This window comes from Dendropsophus ebraccatus, chromosome 11 (assembly GCF_027789765.1).
Source record: "Dendropsophus ebraccatus isolate aDenEbr1 chromosome 11, aDenEbr1.pat, whole genome shotgun sequence".
Lineage (NCBI taxonomy): Eukaryota > Metazoa > Chordata > Amphibia > Anura > Hylidae > Dendropsophus > Dendropsophus ebraccatus.
Window position 1 is genome coordinate 83,919,553 of NC_091464.1, and position 22,842 is coordinate 83,942,394.

The 22,842-nt window shown below is 44.2% G+C and overlaps 2 protein-coding genes across 4 annotated transcripts in view; one reads left to right on the top strand and one right to left on the bottom strand.

Annotated features, from left to right (window-relative positions):
* The window catches only part of GIT1 (GIT ArfGAP 1), a 98,435-nt gene extending 75,754 nt beyond the window's left edge, over positions 1 to 22,681 (top strand). Inside the window, exons 11-20 of one of the 3 annotated variants that reach the window (XM_069945865.1) lie at positions 8,491 to 8,588; positions 8,710 to 8,821; positions 9,905 to 10,032; positions 11,002 to 11,154; positions 12,523 to 12,732; positions 15,296 to 15,385; positions 17,826 to 17,902; positions 18,714 to 18,896; positions 19,550 to 19,613; positions 20,190 to 22,681. In XM_069945865.1, coding sequence (XP_069801966.1) covers positions 8,491 to 8,588; positions 8,710 to 8,821; positions 9,905 to 10,032; positions 11,002 to 11,154; positions 12,523 to 12,732; positions 15,296 to 15,385; positions 17,826 to 17,902; positions 18,714 to 18,896; positions 19,550 to 19,613; positions 20,190 to 20,402 — 1,328 coding nt within the window. In that variant the 3' untranslated portion in view covers positions 20,403 to 22,681. The remainder of the gene's footprint in view (positions 1 to 8,490; positions 8,589 to 8,709; positions 8,822 to 9,904; positions 10,033 to 11,001; positions 11,155 to 12,522; positions 12,733 to 15,295; positions 15,386 to 17,825; positions 17,903 to 18,713; positions 18,897 to 19,549; positions 19,614 to 20,189) is intronic. The other 2 variants (XM_069945866.1, XM_069945867.1) reach the window with 2 other exon arrangements.
* TP53I13 (tumor protein p53 inducible protein 13) overlaps positions 17,441 to 22,842 on the bottom strand; it is a 32,359-nt gene continuing 26,957 nt past the window's right edge. The window contains exon 11 of the mRNA XM_069945868.1: positions 17,441 to 17,640. Within this exon, the coding sequence (XP_069801969.1) occupies positions 17,617 to 17,640 (24 nt within the window). The 3' untranslated portion in view covers positions 17,441 to 17,616. The remainder of the gene's footprint in view (positions 17,641 to 22,842) is intronic.

The following is a 22,842-nucleotide window of genomic DNA, read 5'->3' on the forward strand; positions in this document are numbered from 1 at the left end:
AGAGAAGCATGGTGGAGAGAAGCAGGGGGGAGAGAAGCAGGGGGGAGAAGCATGGGGGAGAAGCATGGGGGAGAGAAGCAAAGGAGAGAAGCAGGGGGGAGAGAAGTATGGTGGAGAGAAGCACAGGAGAGAAAAAGGGGGGAGAAGTATGGTGGAGAGAAGCAGGGTGGAGAGAAGCACAGGAGAGAAGCAGGGTGGAGAGAAGCACAGGAGAGAAGCAGGGGGGAGAGAAGCACAGGGGGAGAAGAAAACAGGCCCAGGTTTCACACTGAGTGAGTATAAATACATTTAGAATCTATATTATTAACTATATGTATAATATGTACTGTTTTAGTGTCATTTTGTGCCATTTTGGTTGGTGGTGTGCCCCGGGATTTTTTAAGTATAAAAAGTGTGCCGCGGCTCAAAAAAGGTTGAAAATCACTGCCATAGAGAACCTCTTCTGCCCTGGACAGTTCCTGACATGGACAGAGGTGGCAGCAGGAAGCACTGTTGCAGACTGGAAAGAATACACCTCTTCCTGCAGGATATACAGCAGCTGCTAAGTACTGGAAGACATGCAATTTTTTAAATAGTAGTATTTTACAAATCTGTCTAACTTTCTGAAACCAGTTGATTTGAAAGAAAAAGATTTTCACCAGAGTACCCCTTTAAGAACATTGATGCTTCTAGTCTTGCTCGCCTTCCATCTCCAGATCTCATTTTTGCTCCGTTCTTCAGACATTACTTGGAGCTTCATAAACAACTTCACTCAACAAAACTTTTTCTCTCTCTCTCTCCGCTGCCCCTACACAACACATCCTCTTTGCTCCAGACAGAGACGTCACATGTCGGGATTGCCAAGAGAATGTGGGAAGGGGGAATGATCTAATCTTAAGCCAAGTCCCTTGCTGCAGGCATGGAGAGGGTTAACCCAAGCTAGTCATCTATAAGCTTCCAAGCTGCCAGAAAGTACATTTTCTACCATAGTGAAAACCGCAAGAGAGCGATGATAAAAAAAAAAAAATCCTCAGCAAGTGGCTGATATAGAATTTTTTATGAAGCAGTTCCTGACCCATCCCACATTCCATGAAGCTGCCAGTTCCCCAGCAGTGTGAGCAGGCTAGAGCAGAGGCTTCATGGTAAGCGAGCGGACAGCGCCTGTGCTGTCGCTTCTCCTCGCTCGCCCGCAGTGCAGAAGAAGCAGTGGACCACACGTCAGGCTGCCTCTCCATCCAGCAGCTGATCTCTCTGCCGCCCCATCCCCAGGCCAGCTGGATTTGGGGAATACCTCTATGGATCTGTGACCTGTGAAGACTCTCTTACCTGTCATGGTGCTGGATACAGTCTAATGTTCTCTGTAAGTAGCCATAGGAACTGGGCTCAGGCTTCTAGTCAAAGTTGGTAACTTTTTCCATCTCCATCATGACTTTTTCTACTTCTCTAAAGTTTTAAAACTTTCTAGAAACTTTAGTTTCTCCTGTGCATGATACAATGTTGCAGAAGTGCATGGACCTGATGATAGAAGTGGTAGATACATGTATGGGTTTCGTTGAAGGGACGTTGTTTTAGTTGGATTCCTTATGTTTGCAGGGAAGATAGATCATATATATATAGCACTGGGAGCTGGATACGGAACGCGCTGTTTACCTTCTGCAGATGTTGTGCAATGTGCTGCAGCAGATGGAAGGTTTCTTCTTGCGGTCTGCGTTGCCTAGGAAGGGTTTACTATACCAAAAAAAAAAACAAAAACATAAAACATTGCAGAAATGCCAGCTTAATGACTCCTGGAAAGGAAATGTAGTTATTTTTACTATACAGAAATAGTGGCAGCAGGTATCACTGTGCACAGTACTTTGTGGTACTTCTTTAGAAGCAGGGGTGTCAAACTGCGGCCCTCCAGCTGTTACAAAACTACAATTCCCATCATGCCCGGACAGCCAAAGCGAAGCTTTGGCTGTCCGGGCATGATGGGAATTGTAGTTTTGTAACAGCTGGAGGGTCGCAGTTTGACACCTGTGATTTAGAGGGATGTCACAATGTACAGTGACACCAGTAACTATGGCCCCTGAGCATTACTGGCAGGAACATTGTGTCTGGGTCTGTGGACGTTTGCATCATGGCGTGCGCTATTACCAGAGCCGTAATGAATATGATGGATGTGATTGATTATTGATAGGTCTGCCGGGTTATTATTATACAATGCTGTTCTGGCTGTGAAAAAAAGAAGTAATGAAAGTTGATGAGAGACCCCCAGGAGGAGTAATAGGAGCGTCAGATACACGGAGCAGAGTAGACCGATCATCTAATCATTGTAGTGTGGGATCTTTTTCATGTAATTGTATATTGGTTGTCAAGATGCTTATGCAATCATGTTACAGAGTTGCTTGCTTAACTTAAAGGGATTTTCCATTTAGAACAATGTCTCTTATTAAGGTGATCTTGTAGTTAGCTGTTATCTCCAGGGGTGGGACAAGTTACCATGGGGCCCTGGTCCACTATGGCCACCTATAACAACAACTTTAAGACGCTTAAAACTTTATTTATTTTTTGTTTCCCTTCTCTTATTCACAAGGATAATACACACAGTGATGTCACAGTACAGGGATAACACACACAGTGATGTCACAGTACAGGGATAATACACACAGTGATGTCACAGTACAGGGATAACACACAGTGATGTCACAGTACAGGGATAACACACACAGTGATGTCACAGTACAGGGATAACACACACAGTGATGTCACAGTACAGGGATAACACACACAGTGATGTCACAGTACAGGGATAATACACACAGTGATGTCACAGTACAGGGATAATACACACAGTGATGTCACAGTACAGGGATAATACACACAGTGATGTCACAGTACAGGGATAATACACACAGTGATGTCACAGTACAGGGATAATACACACAGTGATGTCACAGTACAGGGATAACACACACAGTGATGTCACAGTACAGGGATAACACACACAGTGATGTCACAGTACAGGGATAACACACACAGTGATGTCACAGTACAGGGATAATACACAGTGATGTCACAGTACAGGGATAATACACCCAGTGATGTCACAGTACAGGGATAATACACAGTGATGTCACAGTACAGGGATAATACACACAGTGATGTCACAGTACAGGGATAATACACACAGTGATGTCACAGTACAGGGATAATACACACAGTGATGTCACAGTACAGGGATAATACACACAGTGATGTCACAGTACAGGGATAACACACAGTGATGTCACAGTACAGGGAGAATACACACAGTGATGTCACAGTACAGGGAGAATACACACAGTGATGTCACAGTACAGGGAGAATACACACAGTGATGTCACAGTACAGGGATAACACACAGTGATGTCACAGTACAGGGATAATACACACAGTGATGTCACAGTACAGGGATAATACACACAGTGATGTCACAGTACAGGGATAATACACACAGTGATGTCACAGTACAGGGATAATACACACAGTGATGTCACAGTACAGGGATAACACACACAGTGATGTCACAGTACAGGGATAATACACACAGTGATGTCACAGTACAGGGATAATACACACAGTGATGTCACAGTACAGGGATAATACACACAGTGATGTCACAGTACAGGGATAATACACACAGTGATGTCACAGTACAGGGATAATACACAGTGATGTCACAGTACAGGGGGGGATAATACACACAGTGATGTCAAAGTACAGGGGGGGGATAATACACACAGTGATGTCACAGTACAGGGATAATACACAGTGATGTCACAGTACAGGGATAATACACAGTGATGTCACAGTACAGGGAGAAAACACACAGTGATGTCACAGTACAGGGAGAATACACACAGTGATGTCACAGTACAGGGATAACACACACAGTGATGTCACAGTACAGGGAGAATACACACAGTGATGTCACAGTACAGGGAGAATACACAGTGGTGTCACAGTACAGGGATAATACAGGGAGAATACACACAGTGGTGTCACAGTACAGGGGGGATAATACAAACAGTGATGTCACAGTACAGGGATAATACACACAGTGATGTCACAGTACAGGGATAACACACAGTGATGTCACAGTACAGGGAGAACACACAGTGATGTCACAGTACAGGGATAATACACACAGTGATGTCACAGTACAGGGATAATACACACAGTGATGTCACAGTACAGGGATAATACACACAGTGATGTCACAGTACAGGGATAATACACACAGTGATGTCACAGTACAGGGATAACACACAGTGATGTCACAGTACAGGGAGAATACACACAGTGATGTCACAGTACAGGGAGAATACACACAGTGATGTCACAGTACAGGGAGAATACACACAGTGATGTCACAGTACAGGGAGAATACACACAGTGATGTCACAGTACAGGGATAACACACAGTGATGTCACAGTACAGGGATAATACACACAATGATGTCACAGTACAGGGATAATACACACAGTGATGTCACAGTACAGGGATAATACACACAGTGATGTCACAGTACAGGGATAATACACACAGTGATGTCACAGTACAGGGATAATACACACAGTGATGTCACAGTACAGGGATAACACACAGTGATGTCACAGTACAGGGAGAATACACACAGTGATGTCACAGTACAGGGATAATACACACAGTGGTGTCACAGTACAGGGATAATACACACAGTGATGTCACAGTACAGGGATAACACACAGTGATGTCACAGTACAGGGAGAATACACACAGTGATGTCACAGTACCCATTCAACTTCACACTACCAGGATCTGCAGCGTGAAATCCGCTGTGGATCTGGTACAAGTGAAGCTCCTCTAAAAAGGTTTAGCATGCATGTTGTGGCTCCATAGCATAGTATGTGATGACAGGTGCAGACATGATAGTATAGTGATGGTACAGGAGAGAAGGGTTGATGTGCAAAGTAATATGGGGTTCCATAGTAAAACTTAGAATGGGGCCAGCTTCTGTTTTTCACAACCTCATTTATTGTCCATACTTGTCATTACAGGGGTACTCCAGAGAAAACAATTCCTTCTATAACACCTGGTGTCAAAGGTATATAGATTTGTAATTTACTTAATCAGCTGCTGTATATCCTGCAGGAAGTGGTGTATTCTTTCCAATCTGACACAGTGTTCTCTGCTGCCAGACTGGAGACTGTGTCAGACTGGAGCGAATACACCACTTCCTGCAGAGCATACAGCAGCTGATAAGAATTGTGATTTTAATAAATCTAAGTCAATTACAAATCTATATAACTTTCTGAAACCATTTGATTTGAAAGAAAACCATTTTTGCCGGAGTACCCCTTTAATGTTGTCATTAGCCCTGGACCCTAGACCTTGTGTGGGTGGAAGTTGCCCCAGACACCTGTCCTATTATAGTTCTGTGACACCGCATCAGGGAACACCGCATGAAATGTCAACTATATTTGTCACAGAGGAAGGGTGTAGAGCCTAGTCCATGGAGTTGAGCCGTGTCTTTCTTTTGATTGTACTGACTAGTAGCCAGGAAATCTCACAATGACCAGTGGTTACCAGCACCGTCTACTTTCCTGTCCCTGTGACCTTCTGCAGCTGCCTGCTGGGGCTAGGGGTTCCTAAACTAGGATGACCTTAGTCAACACTAACCTTACTAAATGTGCATTTAAAGGGATTATAAGGTTACAAAAAGTAGAGCTGACAAGAGCTGATTCTAGTGAAAAAGCAGAACTTTTTTTTTTTTTTTTTTTTAACACAAAACGCAGCACACTCAGATTCGGGCAGTTCTGAGCCTGCTTAAGCTCCACTCATCTCTACTCCCCCCCCCCCCCCCCTCCCCCACAAAAAAAAAAAAAAAAATTCAAATCATCTGGTGCCAGAGATTTGTAATTTACTTCTATTAAACAAAATCTCCAGTCTTACAGTACTTATCAGCTGCTGTATGTCCTGCAGGAAGTGGTGTAGTTTTTTCAATTTAACACAATGCTCTCCGCTGCCACCTCTGTCCAGAGCAGGAGAGGTTTTCTATGAGAATTTTCTGCTGCTCTGGACAGTTCCTGACATGGACAGAGGTGGCAGAGGAGAGCATTGTGTTAGACTGAAAAAAATACACCACTTCCTGCAGGACATACAGCAGCTGATAAGTACTGGAAGACTTGAGATTTTTTAATAGAAGTAAATTACATATCTCTGTCTCTGGCAAAAAAAAAACAAATAGTGAACAACCCCTTTAATAAGGTTTTGTAACAGTTGTAATACACAGTGTAACAACCCCATAGAATAATATAACAGTCAGACGTGTTGCATTATTAGACCAAAATGGAGAAAAGAAGTCCATCATCCCTAGGAGCTCTCACCAGACCAAGGCAGAATAGAAGAAGCCTGTACTATACCGTGTGTAGATCTGTCAGTGATTCATTTATAGGGATGACAGCTTAGCAGTCTACAAGCGCTGACCATGGGGCGGCCTCGTACAAGCCGCAGCATGCATGCACACACCCAGTCATCCACCCTGGCCTGCCTGGTGTCGGAGAGTTAGGTTTCCTGGGATGGCAGGGCATAGCGGAGTGAGGAGAATATATGAATATGCTTTTGTTTTCTCTCCGTCCAACGCAGCTGGGAAAACAAAAGTGAGGTTAATGGGAGCTCTGTAATTACAGAGCGGGTGCCCAGAGAAACAAGCCGCCACCGCTGCTGACTCCGCAGAGCCGGGTGCTGCACGCACAGGTGCTAGGCTTTTCTTTTACTATAAGACCCATTTGTTGCTCTTGGACAAGTTTCAGGAGTTTCCTCTCCATCTCGCCCACCTAGAGTACTGTCCCTATGCCAGCCATTAATCAGGGCTCCGCATTTATTATGCATTGTACTAGTAGTCCAGCCACCATTCTGCCATTATACTATTCAGTGTGCAAAATACTCTGCTCATATATCAGCATGAAAGCATCATGGGAAGTGGAATTTACATGTGTGATATGGCTGTACTGTGTATTTCCTATAGATGCAGTGTAATGTACCCAACAGTTGTCCCTGTTAAGTAGGAACGCCTGGCTCTCCTGACACCTCTAGTGAAAAATAATACCAGTAGGGTGGTGCCATGGATTACGAGCATAATTCGTTCCAGGACCGTCCTTGTAATCCAAATCACTCTTAAACCAAAGCAAATTTCCCATAAGAAATCATAGAAATGCAGACAATTGGTTCCACACCCCAAATATAATGATTTTGTATTTTGAATAACATGTAAAACAAACATTTAGAAACAGCTGGATATGTCATATTATGTAACTGTGCAGTATAGCCAATCAGAATGTGTTATATAATATATAGTAAGTGCATAAGAATGAAAAAACAGCAGCAGTTTGTAGATACAGGATGGAGCCGCAGATCCCCATAATACAGTAGTGTAGTACAACAGGCTAGAATAGAGAAGCAGGGCTGCTGTCAGAGGTCTGTGTGGTCACATGACTGCAATAGGGAAGGGGTGTGTGTTCAGCATGGACCAATCAGGAAGTGAGAATCACAGAGCTGTGCATGAGGACAGTGACAGAAACTTTTCTATACAGCAGAGTGTGAGTGCAGGCACATTATAGCAACAGTATGTATAGCTGAGTGTAAGTGCAGGCACATTATAGCAGCTGAGTCTAAGTGCAGGCACATTATAGCAGCAGTGTGTATAGCTGAGTGTAAGTGCAGGCACATTATGGCAGGAATGGAGAGGATGGGAAACACAAGGGCTGACAGAGACTGCAGGGAGCATGAAGGAATGAGCAGGGCAGATGTGGGTACATACATGCAGCGCTCTCTGTCCAGGGAGAGAGGGGTTACAGCTATGGAGAGATTACCTCCACAGTCCTGTCCCCTGATGTAAGCCCCAGCCTGAAGTGGATCTGCTATGATTTGGAAGGTGAGGGAGACTTCCTGGGTCAGAGTACAGTGCTGTAGACCCCGCTATGCAGACCATCGTTATCTGTTTCCACCTGGACTGTACATACATTACTTTACCTATATAATTTACCCACGGTCCATAGATGTTTCACAAGTAGTTAATCTGTGGGAAATCCGACCCACACAGAGATAGCAGAATATGAATGTATCTTACCCAGCACACATGATGGTCTGGGTCCCCCAGTGCCAGAGCTGCTCTTTGTTAGGGACTCTCCAAGCGTGGCCGCTCATCTGAGTTGACCCCATTCATTTTAGGACATCAGACCAGGACTGAGCATCATTCCTTATATTTACGGTTTGGCGTGTAATCTTCTTGTTAGTTCTTTATTCATTGTGTCATCCAGTACCTTACAGTATAACTTAGAGATGAAGCAGATTTACAGAGCTGGAAAGGATTGCCGGTTATATGCCATAAAGTGTTCTCATCCAGTGGGGTGATATAGGACGTTGCTCCATCTGCATGGATGTATCAGCCTGTGAGAAAACGTGTTTTGCTCCGCCATCATTCCCTGTCCTGTTCTTCTATCCATCAGTTTGGCTGACAACTCAGAATCACAGCACATTGGTCACAGAGCGCAGCGCTGTTCCCTTCCTGCCAGTTAACCCCGAATATTCCGCTACAAGGAATCAGGTACATCAGTGTCTACCTTCCAACCTTCCATCTATTTCTGTTTTTTAGAATCCCCCTTTTCTGTATTATAATTCATTGTCTGTATTATAACTCTTCTATAAAATTGTCCTTGCCTCCTTAGGGGCGCCAGAAACTGGCACGTTTCAATGCCCGTGAATTTGCCACTTTGATCATTGATATTCTGAGTGAAGCCAAGAGAAGACAACAGGGCAAAACCTCTATTATTCCAACAGGTAATTTCTGCCATTAGATAATCTCTTGTTTTTCGTAAATATACTGATTTAAAGGAGCTGCATCCATACATTTCAAGCCATGTGTAGTTGGGTCATGTGATCTACACTAAAGGTTCTTTTACACGGGCCGATAGACAGGAGACAGGGAAACTGACAGCATGAATATATGTATATATGTGCTGTCAGTTTCCATATCACAAGCAGTACATACTTACCAAGCACGCTGCTTGTGATCCGGTATCTGCCTTCTCCACTTTTCTGGCTGCAGCTGTATCTTCAGGCCCCGCCTCCTACAGAATGATTGACAGTCGTAGGAGGTGGGGCCTGAAGATACAGCCAGTGGCCGGAGGACTGGATAAGCCAGATTCTGGATCACAAGCAGCATGGTAAGTATGGACTACTTGTGATATGGAAACTGACAGTACAAACAACAAATATACACATCTGGCTGTCAGTTTCCAGAGCTACACAAATGATACAGTGATCATTCGTGCAGCCCGGGCTCTCAATTTCTCGAGCCGTGTAAAGGCACAACAAACAAGCGCCGATCTTCACTGATCAAGGACAGGGTGGTCACCGGACAGGTCTTCACTTATTGTCCAAAACCCTCCAGACTTTTATCTGAGCAGGTTGTATAACTGCAGCCCAGACCAACCTGCCTGTCCTGTGCTGCAGCAATACATACATACATACATACATACATACATATATACACACACACAGAAATACATACTTTTTATTTATCATAAATAGGTAAGGGCCAGAGGAATCAGCGCAGAATCAGCAAGGGCAATGTTCCATGTGGAAAGGGTTCTTGTGGATTCCGCACGGAATCCAAGAGAACTATCTGTACAGAAATGTAGGAGGAAACACAGACCAATGGCTGTCATTTGATTTTTTTTTTTTTTTTACAATTCCACGTGGAATATCTGCAAGCATTCCACACTGAATCAGTGGCAAAAAAATTCTGATTGGCTGTGCACTGTATTTTCAGGCTGAATCCTTAGTGTGAACTGACCCTAAAATTGGGGAACTGGAATAGTTTAGTTTATTTATTTATTTATTTTTATTCATCTTTTACAGACAACCTTGACTACACGCTAAGGAACAATGCCAATGACTGTGATGACCAGCACGACTATGACAGTGTAGCTTCTGATGAAGACACGGACCAAGAGCTGCTCAGAAATTCTAGGAACAATCGAGCCAGGGTGAGAGGCTCAGGAGAGATGGCGGATGTATACAGCTGTAGGGGGACACATTATACGGGCTCCTGTGGGATCTCTGCTTGCATTGTTTTGGCGTTCTTCGTTGCTTGCATAGTCACATATCCTGTCTGGAATGGTCCCAGCAAAACAGGCGCTTTGTATCAGCAACCCAGACGTGTGGGAAGGGCTCAAACTCCCATCAGTGAATATTTGGTCTAGCCCCCAACCATGACAGGAATGCTGAAGGCCTGGTCACATGAACACTAGGGTCTTAGACTTACCAGTCAGTGTGCTGAATTCTTCACATGTGGTTGGAGAGTAGTAGTAGTAGTAGTAGTAACATAACAGCCCAATGCCGTACTGGTGCCTAGAACCCCATATGTACAGTACTGGGCAAAAGTTAGTCAGGTATGGGGAAAAAAATTACAAAGTAATATCCTAAAAGGATAGAACCATCCTGATATCAGAATAAAATGATATGTTTTGGATGGGCAGGGGTTCAATGGTCCAAGTTACCATTAGAGTTTTAGTAAACCTGCCCCAGGAATTCTTTTTTTTTTCTTGTATTAGTGGCTCATGGTATATACCTGATACACTGCATGCATGCTTCCAGGGCAACCTTATGGGCCCGGTACGTGTGGTGTGCGGGTCCTATAAAAATATATGTGACCCATGCATAAAATGCACTTGTTGTGGCAGCCGTACCATCTATTGTGTATTGTCTCAATGACTGTATGGTCCAGTATGCAGGTGTGGCTGTGTCTGTACGGTCCACTATGCGGCTGTGTCTGTGCGGTGCGATGGTGTGCCTGTAAGGTCCGCCAAGCGACTGTGTCTTTTTGTCTGATCTAATGACAGGGAGGAACACTTTAGAGGAAGGAGATTGGTGCGGTACTGATGCTTGTATCATACATAAGGTATTGCTGAAGCAATGAGTAATTGTTATATACTACATTTCTACACTCGGTGCAGAGCATGGACTCCTCCGATCTGTCAGATGGTCCCATTACTTTGCAGGAGTACTTGGAAGTGAAGAAGGCTCTTGCAACATCCGATGCCAAAGTTCAACAGTTGATGAAAGTAAATAACAACCTGAGCGAGGAGCTGCGGCGACTTCAGAGAGAGGTGAGTACACAGGGCACTATGGCTGGACTGCCTCTCTGTGCAGTTTCTGTGCATAGGAAAACTAAGGACTGCTAGAGGCAATGGTGTGGGGGTCATAGACTGACACGCTGAGATCACGCTTAAGGAGGGGCCTTAAGTGTGATCTCAGCGTGTCCAACTATGACCCCCAGACCATTGCCTCTAGCAGTCCTTAGAAAAAGAATAGCTGATTTTGCTGGGACTGAATGACCAATGTGTATGGGGGGCCTCCCGACTCTGTTGGGGGAAAGAAGGATCAGTCGTGTGGGTTTTCTACTGCCCAGTCCTTTACTTCTTAGGGAAATAAACCATTTAACCAAGACGAACTTTGTGTATGGAGAGATATATGGAGTTGCTTTTTGCCATTTTTATAGATGCCTTAAAGGGAACCGATCGGGACCATTATGCTAATATGGTTCCCTGCAGTGCAGTATAGATCTACTGGGCAGCTTGTGGAGCATACCAGTAACAGCTGCAGCAGTAACTTTCCAAAGGGGAAAAAGAGGGCTAGGATAGGGGCAGCAATCTGGTGCAGGGATGATTGACTGGCAGAAAGACCCATTAGTGGTCTCTGTCTATCAATCTGCTCCGTGCACAGACCGCATTTAAGGTTTATGTCCTACGGTCCAGACTACAGGTCCTAGCAGGAGAGATTTTCTATGGGGATTCCGATAGAAAGCTTCTCCATCTCTGGACAGTTCCTGTCTCAGCCAGAGATGTCAGCAGAGAGCACTGTGTCAGACTGAAAATAAAACATTTCCTGCAGGACATACAGCAACTGGTAAGTATGGGAAGACTTGATATTTTTTAATAGAAGTAAATTATAAATCTCTATAACTTTCTGACACCAGTTGAAAGAAAAAGATTTTCGCTGGAGTACCCCTTTTAAGGCATGTTTGGTCGCTGCCAACTAAGGATGACCTTATTTGCCTATTGTGTTTGTCAGGCTGAGTTACTGCATCTGCACTGAATATTGTAGGATGAGGAGCTTCCTATATGATAGATACCCCGGTATACAGACAATATATACTATAATGAATTTAATCTATATACTATATATACTATAATGAATTGAATCTAAGAATATACTGTAATTGCCACTGTAACCGGATCCTAAGAGTTCATATTAGACGTGTAGCATAGAAACTTTTGAGATCAACGGGCATCTATGAGACGCATGGATTCTGGCTGGAATCCAGAATAAAAACAATTCTAGAATAAGGAAACTGAAATGGTTGGTCTTAAGTGAACAACCCCTTTAAATCAGCATAAACCACATCTAAACTCACATGTTGGTGAGTATTCCATGTTTCCGGATCATACCTATCTGAATGATGCAATTTCTTGTAGATTCATAAATTACAGTCTGAGAACTCGCAGATCCGCCACCAGACTGGCCCTTCTCCGCCTCCACCAGCCAACCCCGAGAGGACTGAACACCAGTTATCTTCAGCCCACAGACGAGATCGGCAAGCGTTTTCCATGTATGAACCAGGATCGGCCCTTAAAGCATTTGCACAGTCTACAGATGACAGTCGGCTGCAGCCCTTCCATTCTGGGGTAAGTCCTTATAGCTCAGTCACCTACAATTGTTCTACTATTAAGCTTTACAGCTCTAGCTATGGTGACCTTATATCCAAGCTGCCAGTTGGGCAAACTCCCATTAGAGAGATGGATGGACAATGGTTTTCAATGTATAAATATGCAAGTATGGCTAAATTCACATCATGGCTGTGGTGCACAGCTCTATATACTGAGAAACTCGTTCCCGACATGGATGGTGGCCAAAACCCCACTCAGGACAGCTTAATCGTGTCATATCGTTCCACTCAAATATAACTTTTGATATGTTGCTGCCTATGATGAGACTAACACTTCCTTCCATACTTGTTATTATCTATTCAGTCTCCTTCCCCCAGGTCTAAGCTGCTTCTTTTTGCTGAAGACACAAAAATCTGTGTGTGAGCTTTTCTCTCTGTCTTCCCCTTCTGAGAAGGCTGATGTAAACAAGTCCCTGGCTGGCTTAATCTGCAACTTTGTTATGTTGGGATGGATAATCAGAGTGAGTTCATTAGCAGCGTGGCCTCAGAATAACACTCCCAGCATTACAAAGAAGCTACAAAGTTGCAGATAAAGCCAGCTAGGGACTTGTTTACATCAGCCGTCTCAGAAGGAGGAGGGGGGGGAGGGAGACAGATTTTTGTGTCTTCAGCAGAAAGTATGAAAGAAATTGTTAATCTCACCAAGGGCAGCAACATATCATATAAAGTTATGTTTAAGTGGAATACCCCTTTACAACCAATGTGTAAGACACACAGAGACACAAAGTTTAAAGATATTGCTAAGCGCCCAATATTGACTGTAGGAGCAACCTGCTCAAAATTATTGTCATCTCTGACTTTGATACATTCCCCTATTGTAGTCTATTAGAGTCAAACAGCTGACATCAAAGCCTGTCCTATGGATATAGCATGGAGTGCTGTTGTCAGAATATCCATTTATCATGTGTAACAGTGAAGCATGGGTATTCCAGGGAGTGGGTTATATAAAGAATACACACACACAGACAGTACCTGCATTATTCTTCATAGAAGTTATTCTCTGGAATACCCCTTTAGGTTTTTATGTTGGATATACTAGAATTTACCTCTTTATGTGCTATAAGAACTAAAAAAGAGAGTACCTGGATATTAACTTAAATATTCAATACATATATGCAACAGAATATAGACTTATACAAACATAAATGAACATTAAAGGGGTATTGCACCCAAACATAACATTTGATATGTTGCCGCCCATGGTGAGACTAACAATTCCTTCCATACTTATTATCTATTCAGTCTCCTTTCCCAGTTCTGAGCTTCTGCTTTCTGATGAAGGTACAAAAATCTGTGTGTGAGCTTTTCTCTCCGTCTCCCCCTCCTCATTCTACCTTCTGAGATGGCTGATATAAACAAGTCCCTGGCAGGCTTTATCTGCAACATTGTAGTCTGTTTGTAATGCTGGGGGGAATAATCACAGTGAGTTAATCAGCAACTTGACCTCAGATTAACCCTCCCTGCATTACAAAGAACCATACAGAAAATGGATCGCTGATCTCAGGGCGACCAGCCAAAGAAAATGGCTGCTAGTTAAAGCGCTCAATACAGTGAAATTCTGAAATCTGACTAGTCCTGTTTTTGAGACTCTTAAATGAGGCTTCACAGGCTCTTTTTTGCAATTTTTAGCATTACTAAAAAGCTACAATGTTGCAGACAAAGCCTGCCAGGGACTCATTTACATCAGCCGTCTCAGAAGGGAGGGGGGAGACGAAGAGAGAAGCTCACATTCAGATTTTTGTGTCTTTAGAAAAAAGCAGCAGCTCAGAATTGGGGGAAGGAGACTGAATAGATAATAACAAGTATGGAATGAATTGTTAGTTTTACCATGAGCAAAAGTTATGTTTCAGTGGCATACCCCTTTAAGAACTAGAGGAATATGTGACCTCAGAAAAGTCCTGCAATATCTCAGGAACCAGTTACCTAAAATTTGTTGGGTCTTCCTGACTTTTCCTATGTCCGCTCCTGAAGTGGTCCAGCTGGCTGCTAGTGTCTATGTTCTGCCCCCCCTACATTAAGGGGTAACTACCGATATTGCATGGTGCTATCCACAGTTTGGCGTGAAGAGATGCAGTTCACATTGGGTGATTACTGTCCCGTGCCCGACAAGTTCTGTGCATAAGTCTTATTATAACTTATAATGCTCGTGCACAGAACTCACTGGGCCTTGGCAATCCCATCCCCCTGGCTTCTGTGGACATGCATAATGGTAGTGACCCTCTAAAGTCTATAATTGGTGTCAGAACCTTCTTAAATATTCTTTTAATCATGTAAAGTGACCATTAAAGTTACCATATTCCTGGAAGGTGGAGTCCATGTAATACATGAGCATGGGTTTGTTTCCTACAGCCACCCTATGTTTGTCCTGTGCATATAATTCTGCTTCCGCTGTACATTGGTGGTGGTGTCCATGTTCTCTGTTAGTGTACTAGGATCAGATGTTGTTGTGGCATGTAGTTTCTGTAGTTGTATATAGTTCTGGTTTGTGTGCATGCTGCCTGACGTTCCCCTTCCTGTTCTAGATCCGGAAAGGCATCTCTGCCTCTTCTGTGCCCTTCCCCCCTCTCTCCTCCCCTCTGTTCTCTGGACCCCCGGACAATACCCGGAACATGGTGATGTACCCCCTCCTTTGTATTGACATTTAATGACTAATTTTGGGGAAATCCTTTTATAAATGTTAAAAGGAATCTGTCAGCACCCGGATCGGACCCGAGATGCTGATATAGGTGCAGTATAGGTGTGTGTCCCCTTGTGCGCATGGTCCCTGTCTACAAAGGCTCCCTGCAGTAGATTTTTTACACTCTCAACAAACACATACTAACCAAGAGGAGTCAAAGAGGAGTAGCGGCTTGATGTTTGTGCCGCACCTCAGCACGCCTCACCACTACTTCCTCCTATTTACCCATTAGCCTCCCTCCTGCTACCCGTTGTCGTCACGTTGCTGCTCGCATGCGCTCTTGCTGGCAAGGGCCGCGCACAGTGACTTTCCAGTTTGCTCTTGTGCGACAATTCCCTGGTAACTCAATTTGCGCCTGCGACGTAGCGCAGAAGAGCTGCATACACGTGTTGCATGTTCCAACTGTAGGCATTGGCTTAAGGCTCTCATCACACGTGTGGCGCTCTTCTGCCCTACGCCACATGATAACAATAGCGGGAGCAGGAGGCAAGCTAATGGGGGAAAATGGGAGGAGGTAGTGGTGAGGAGTGCTGAAGTGCGGCACAAACGCCAGGCCACAACTCTTCTTTGACTCTTGGTTAGATTACGTTTGTAAAGAGTGTAAAAAATCTACTGCATGGAGGCTTTTAAGACAGGAACCGTGAACACAGGGGGACACACAACTATACTGCACTGTCAGCACCTCGCGCCCGGTCCGGGTGCTGACAGATCCCCTTTAATAAAACAACCAGTGATACCTCCTCACTGTTATTAAAGGAGTATTCCCAAGTCTGAATGTTGCGGCATTATGGCTTCTCCTGTCTCTGTGAAGGAGCCACATCACTTTGCTAGCAGTAATTGTAAAAATTATTGGGGTCCCAGCATTTAGACCCCCACCACTCAGTAAGTGATGACATGTCCTAGCAATACGGCATCAATTTCTGTCATGGGAAAACTTCTTTAATAGTGATCTGTAATAACGGGTGGTATGATAAACCTGGGTGTGACCTGTCCCTAGTCTATGTTTGTCTATGTAATGGTTGTTTTTCCATCGCCTTGTTTATCTCGGCTGTGTGTGACTCCCCTTGTTATATTCTGTCCACAATATTAACCAGTATAACATCCAGCCACTGGGTACACCTTATATTGGTGCCTTGGGAAGAAGTGGCGCACCAGCACCAGGGTACCCCTGTGTATGAACACGTTTAGTCCCTTATTCCTGTGTATATAATCCCATTCCAGTCTATCTGCCGGGTCCTAACCTGTCCCTATAGTTTTATGGCACTTTTTAGTAACCCTTTCACTTTTTTCACATTTTGGTACTGTATGCTGTGGCCTTGTGGGCTAAAAATCAAACCCTATTTCATTCGGCACTCAGTATCCCGTAATAAAGTTAGACAATGTATATCAGAGTGAAAACCAAGGCATGAGGTGGAAACAGCTGCTCCACCTGGTTCTCCAGCTCCTGAGTCGTTGCCCTCCTGCTCAGCCAATCAGTGGTTATGCCAGGACAGCGCACTGATTGGCTGATCAGGATGTCAGTGACTCAGGAGCCGGAGAAGCAGGCGGAGCACTGGCAGGTAATGTATTCACTTGTTTAAAGCCCAGCAGCTGAAGGGTTAAGTAGGCAGTGGCTACATTCTTAGAGGGGAATGAAAATCCGCCATAGGCCATAGCTGTACCGGGTATCTCAGCGGATTTAGCTGCGAAACTCGCAACGTGCAATCCGCTGTGAACTCTGTATGTGTGAACGGAGTCTTAGACTGTAAGACAACAGATTGAACTTTTTGGCCTCAATTCTAAGCGTCAAGTCTGGAGGAACCCAGGTGCTGCTCATCACCTACCCCAATACCATCCCTATAGTAAAGCATGGTGGGGGCGGCATCATGCAGGGGGGGGGGTGTTTTTTAGTGGTTGGATCCAGAGACTAGTCAGTCAGGGTTTAGGGAAAACAGCAAAGTACAGGCATATTCTTAATAAAAACCTGATAAAATGCAGATTAATGTAGAAAACTTAATTTTTTATTTTTTTTTATTTTGGCACAAGACCACGACATAACAAAATGTGAAAAAAAGTGAAAGTGCATTGTCAATGGGCACTGCTTTACCGAGGAGAGATAGTGATAGTACCTGCACTGCACCCCATTCATTCCCAGAATGAGGGTATCGCTGAGGTTGGACCGCGTCATCATATCCTGGTGATCTGCCGTCCCTGTATACCATGGGAATATTTATTTTACAAATTTTTTTATTTTTTGTTATTATTGTACAGGTAATATAATATTTGTAGCGGATGTATCTAATGTACATAACACATCAGGAGATAGATTATGGGGGGTATTGCAGGGATACCCAGGTTACGTGGTACTGAGACTAAATGTTGGTTCTTGTCTCCAGTCTGTTAGGGCGGACCGACATGGCAGCGGTGCAGACAGCGACTATGACAATACGCAGAGTACAGACACAAGCACTGGGTAAGTAACAGAATCACCCTTGGTACCTATCCACACTACATGGATACTGAGACATCTGCCATTGCCAGAAGACCACAGACCATATTTAAAAATGACGCTATTTTATGATTAGAAAGTACATTTATTTCCAGTCCCTTATATAGTGCTAATATAGTCTGTGGCACTGTACAAATAATCGTATAGCACACACCAGTCTCTGTCCTCTATGGGGCTCACAATCTAATTTTCTTATCCGACATTCACACCTTAAGGCCGCCCTATCTGGCCGATGTCAGCCACTACGGACGATAATCGTCCCGTGGAATAGAGTGCAACGATCAGCCGACATTCTTCATATCGACTGATTGTTGCAGTCGCTTGTTTTTCAACATGTTGAAAAACAAGCGACTGATACTGCAACGATCTGCTGGCGTCGCTCCGTTGAATAGGAGCATCGGCAGCAGACGCTGCTGCATCCTATGGGCTGCCCGGACGATCAGCGATCACCCGGGCAGCTCCCCGCCGCCCCTCCCGCACTCACCCGTTCGCTGCAGCCACCGTGAATAGCGGCGGCAGCAGCGAGCGGGGAGCAAGGAGCAAACGAGCGCTCTCAGCGCTCGTCTGCTCCTCTAGACGGCCCGTGGAATAGGGCCATATGGGTCAGTATGTGATAGGAGTGCGGGGGGAGGAAGTCATACATGTTCACCTTTATTCTGCTCTACATCTGTTGATATATATGAAGAAATAGACACAAATTGGCTATGCTTGTTGCAAAATGACACTTTTCGGTGCTTTGGTTTAGTTGTATTGGATTTTATTTTATTGTATTTAGGATGGAAGGAAGAAGGTACCTAGAGTTATCCCGGGATGAAGACTTCCATGCTGACACGGAAGATGTAGAGGTGGAGTTAGACGGGACCTTGCCCAGCACAGAAGACGTGATCCTCAGGACGGAACAAGTGACCAAGAACATTCAGGAGCTGCTGAGAGCTGCACAAGAGTTCAAGCATGACAGGTGAGGGGGCTTATATGTGTACCTGCCCGGCTGAGGCAGAGAAATGCAGTAAGAAAGATCTTCTCATTGTCATAGATGTATGGTAGAGTTCACAGGCTCCACCCGTGTTATTTTCCCTAGAGTGGAGACTAGAGATGAGCGAATCACTTTGTTTGATCTGCGCTCCGCTCATCAACCCGCCGGCCTTCCAGAGCTGCTCCGCTCCCTGCAGCTCCACCTCAGGATTGGATCCAACTTTTCCCCGGCATCCTGGGAGGAGTTGTAGGGAGCGGACTGATTGGTCCAAACTATCCGTAGGACCCTGACAATTTTTTTTCCCTACAATTAATATTTCACACCATGCAGCCATTCATTTTCTATGGGGATGTGAATATTTCCACTATCAGCACTTGAAAACATCCATCACCTCCATCGAGAATGAATGGCATGCTGACTATGACAGGCGATGGGCATCACTGATTCTAGGGGCAATTTTACCCCTGTTCTCAGGATCAGTGGGGGAACTCCATGCTCAGGCCCCCACCAATCAGATGATTTTTCCTATCCAGTGGGAATACCCCTTTAAATTCTGAACAGTGTCATTGTTTGGTTGTCTATAATCGCTGAGTAACAGTTCTTCCATTCAGTCTTCACATTACTTTCTTCTTCTCCAGCTTTGTACCCTGCTCCGAGAAGATCCACTCCGCAGTAACAGAGATGGCGTCACTCTTTCCCAAGGTAAATTTATCAGGTTATAGTATTCTATAGGTTTCTCAAGCATTTTCCAGAGAACATTTTGTAATAATCCAAATTCTTTGTGAAGCATTAAAGGGGTACTCTGGCAAAAATCTTTTTCTTAAAAATCAACTTCAGAAAGTTATATAGATTTGTAATTTTCTATTTAAAAATCTCAACTCTTCCAGTACTTATCAGCTGCTGTATGTTTTAGAGGAAGTAGTGTATTCTCTCCAGTCTGACACAGTGCTCTCTGCTGCCACTTCTGTGCATGTCAGGAACTGTCCAGAGCAGTAGCAAATTTCCATAGAAAACCTCTCCTGCTCTGGACAGTTCCTGACATGGACAGAGGTGGCAGCAGAGAGTACTGGAAAGAATACACCACTTCCAAAAGAAAAAGATTTTGGCCAGAGTACCCCTTTAAAATAATTTTTGCATAACTACAACTTCCATTGTGCCCCTATAGCCTTTTGCTTTCCAGGCATGATAGGAACTGTAGTTTTGGAGACTCACAAGTTGGGGGATGCAATAGGGTATTTGTAATATTTGATTTCTGACATTATCTTTTTATCATTACAGAAACCAGCGCTGGAGACTGTACGTTCCTCCTTGAAGCTGCTCAATGCCAGCGCTTACCGACTTCAAAGTGAGTGTCGCAAAACGGTTCCCCCAGAACCAGGGGCGACTGTAGACTACCAGCTCCTCACCCAGCAAGTCATTCAATGCGCCTATGACATTGCCAAAGCAGCCAAACAGCTGGTCACCATCACCACCCGGGAGAAGAAACAGTGACCTCTGTTATCCCATAAGGACATTGGCCTTACTAAGGGCATACAGAGCTACCAAGACCATGAGAGACGGTGGGAGGGGGGTACTCATCACAGCCTTGGATGAGACTGAAGCTTCCACACTCCTGGCCCTGCAAATATTTAACGTGCAGTCCCTTACAAAGAGAGATGCCATGTAGATGCCCTGCCATACATTCATTGTGACTTCTGCATTACCCTTACTCTACACAGGTGTATATCCAGAAGAAGAAGCTGGCGGTTGTTAGGGCCTTGTCCTGTGGTCAGGGGTCAGTACTCCTCATATCGTAAGCTCTGCCTGTAATATCTGAACTTGGCCAAAAAAGTCTCTTTCTAGCTGCTTAATGTTTACATACAGAATCCATTGGGTGTAATCACAATGTGTAAGCACAATGATGTTGGGGACCACGGGCAGTAAAGAGTGACTTGTGCCCCAAAGCAATCGTGTTGCAAATCTGCAATTTATTGGTCATTGTGTGAGCCACAAATTGCATGAATTCTGTTATCCTTTATCTCTACCAGGTTTTAATATTGTTACTGTACTCTGATACAGAATGCAAACTAGAATCAGCAGGGTATGCGGCTTGGATCTGCAAAGTCTTTGAGCAGTGAGGGTTCACAGCCGATGGTATAAGTGACCAAGGAGTCAGGGAAGAATCTGCTTCCATCCAGCATTTGTGTGCATGGTCTTCTGGTTACAGTAGAGCATTTTATTAGTCAGGCGGCCATCTCTGGACTGCTTGAAGAGCAGATTCCAGAATAACCACAGAAAATACCAAGGTAGATTATGGCATCTTAATATTCTGCTGGTTCCTTTTACTGTTTGGGTATAACATCAGCGTGAATCCAGGAAGAAGAATGCTGAGCATGCAGCTTCCTAGATCACTGATGCCACCATTGGTGCGCACACAATTCTAATCGCTATAGAGAAACTCTGGCACAAGCCCTTCACTATATAGAACTGTTGGAAGCAAACTTCCCGATGGGACTGCGCCTTAATCTGCTAGGAGCACAACAAGGGCACTTGACTGTAAAGCTCAAATAAAGAAGCTGAAAATGCATCTCATCATGGGGCACTCACACCTTATAGTAGTAGCACTTTGTACATAGACCACGGTAACCTGCCTCCTGCTTGCAGACGTTCAATGTGCCAGGTTAGGGGGGGGGGGAGAGAAACCTTAACCAAGTGTTCTCATCTTCCTGCTTTGCTGTGAATGGGTCCCTCAGTGAGGCCAACACTAAACGTACACTGGAATCTGTATATATATACATGCATATATATAATATATTATAAACATCTCTTTTTGGTATTTAGAAGGGAGGGATTAATGCAGAAAACTGCTCATGTATTTTGTAGAAAAACCACTTTACGTTCATTTTTAAAGCAGGCTTTGACAACCTATTGTATTTGTTTTAGCACCCTTTGCCAATTCAGGGGTATGCCTTTGTCTGGAGACAGCGCCATTCTAGTTTAGTGGTTGTGTCTGGTATTACATCTTGCTCCCATTCAAGGTAATGGGAAAGAATTGCAGATGATAGAGAGGAGTGGATTTTTTTTTTCTAATTAAATCCCATATATTCTCCATGACTTGCATTTAGTGCTGAAAAATAAATTCTATAGGTTGGCTAAAACTGCTCCAAAAAAAAGTAGCACAATGCCACTTTCCGTAGCCAAGTAGGGAGTTACTACTGTGTGACTGTAAATGGGATAATTTACTATTTGTGCAGTAAATGTCACAAGCATCTCGTCTTCCCAGTCGTCTTTGCACTGATTTTCTTTAATGGCCTGTGGTTGTTCTGGAGGGAATTGTACCTGCTCCCATTGAGACATTGGACGCTGTAGTCGAGTCCTGAAGCTGTCAGGGCTGCTGGAGAGCCACAGTTTGCAGACCACTAATGTACCGAACATTGCAAACCTGTGCCTGTATATAACCTCCTGGAGCAAACGTGATGCTGCTCCAGTCTGCACCTACAGTAGCAATAGAGTGACTATGGGCAATGCTACAATTCATACAAATTAACCTCTCAAGTGCTGTCTACAAGCAACATGGCAAATATTCTTTTTCATTCTTTTTGCTGTTTGTCCTAATTCTGACTGAAATTACCTACCTGCCTGCCTTTAAGTTTCTCATGTGACTTTTCAGTTGCTGCAAATGCCATAAACTGCTTATCCTGTTGTCTGTAAGAGCTCGGTGGTGGGTGTGTATGTAAAAAAAAATTATGCATAATGTACATTTGTATCAAATTAAACAACTAACACTCCTATGTCCTCTGCTGATTTATTATTAAAAAGAATTTCTGGAGTTCTGTCCTATCTGAATGCAAGCAATACATTCTGTCCCCCTCTTATCCACACTATGGTGTATTCCTATGTGATGCATCTTCAGGCTGTCTCCTTGTCCTGTCTCACTGTCAGCAGACCCAGT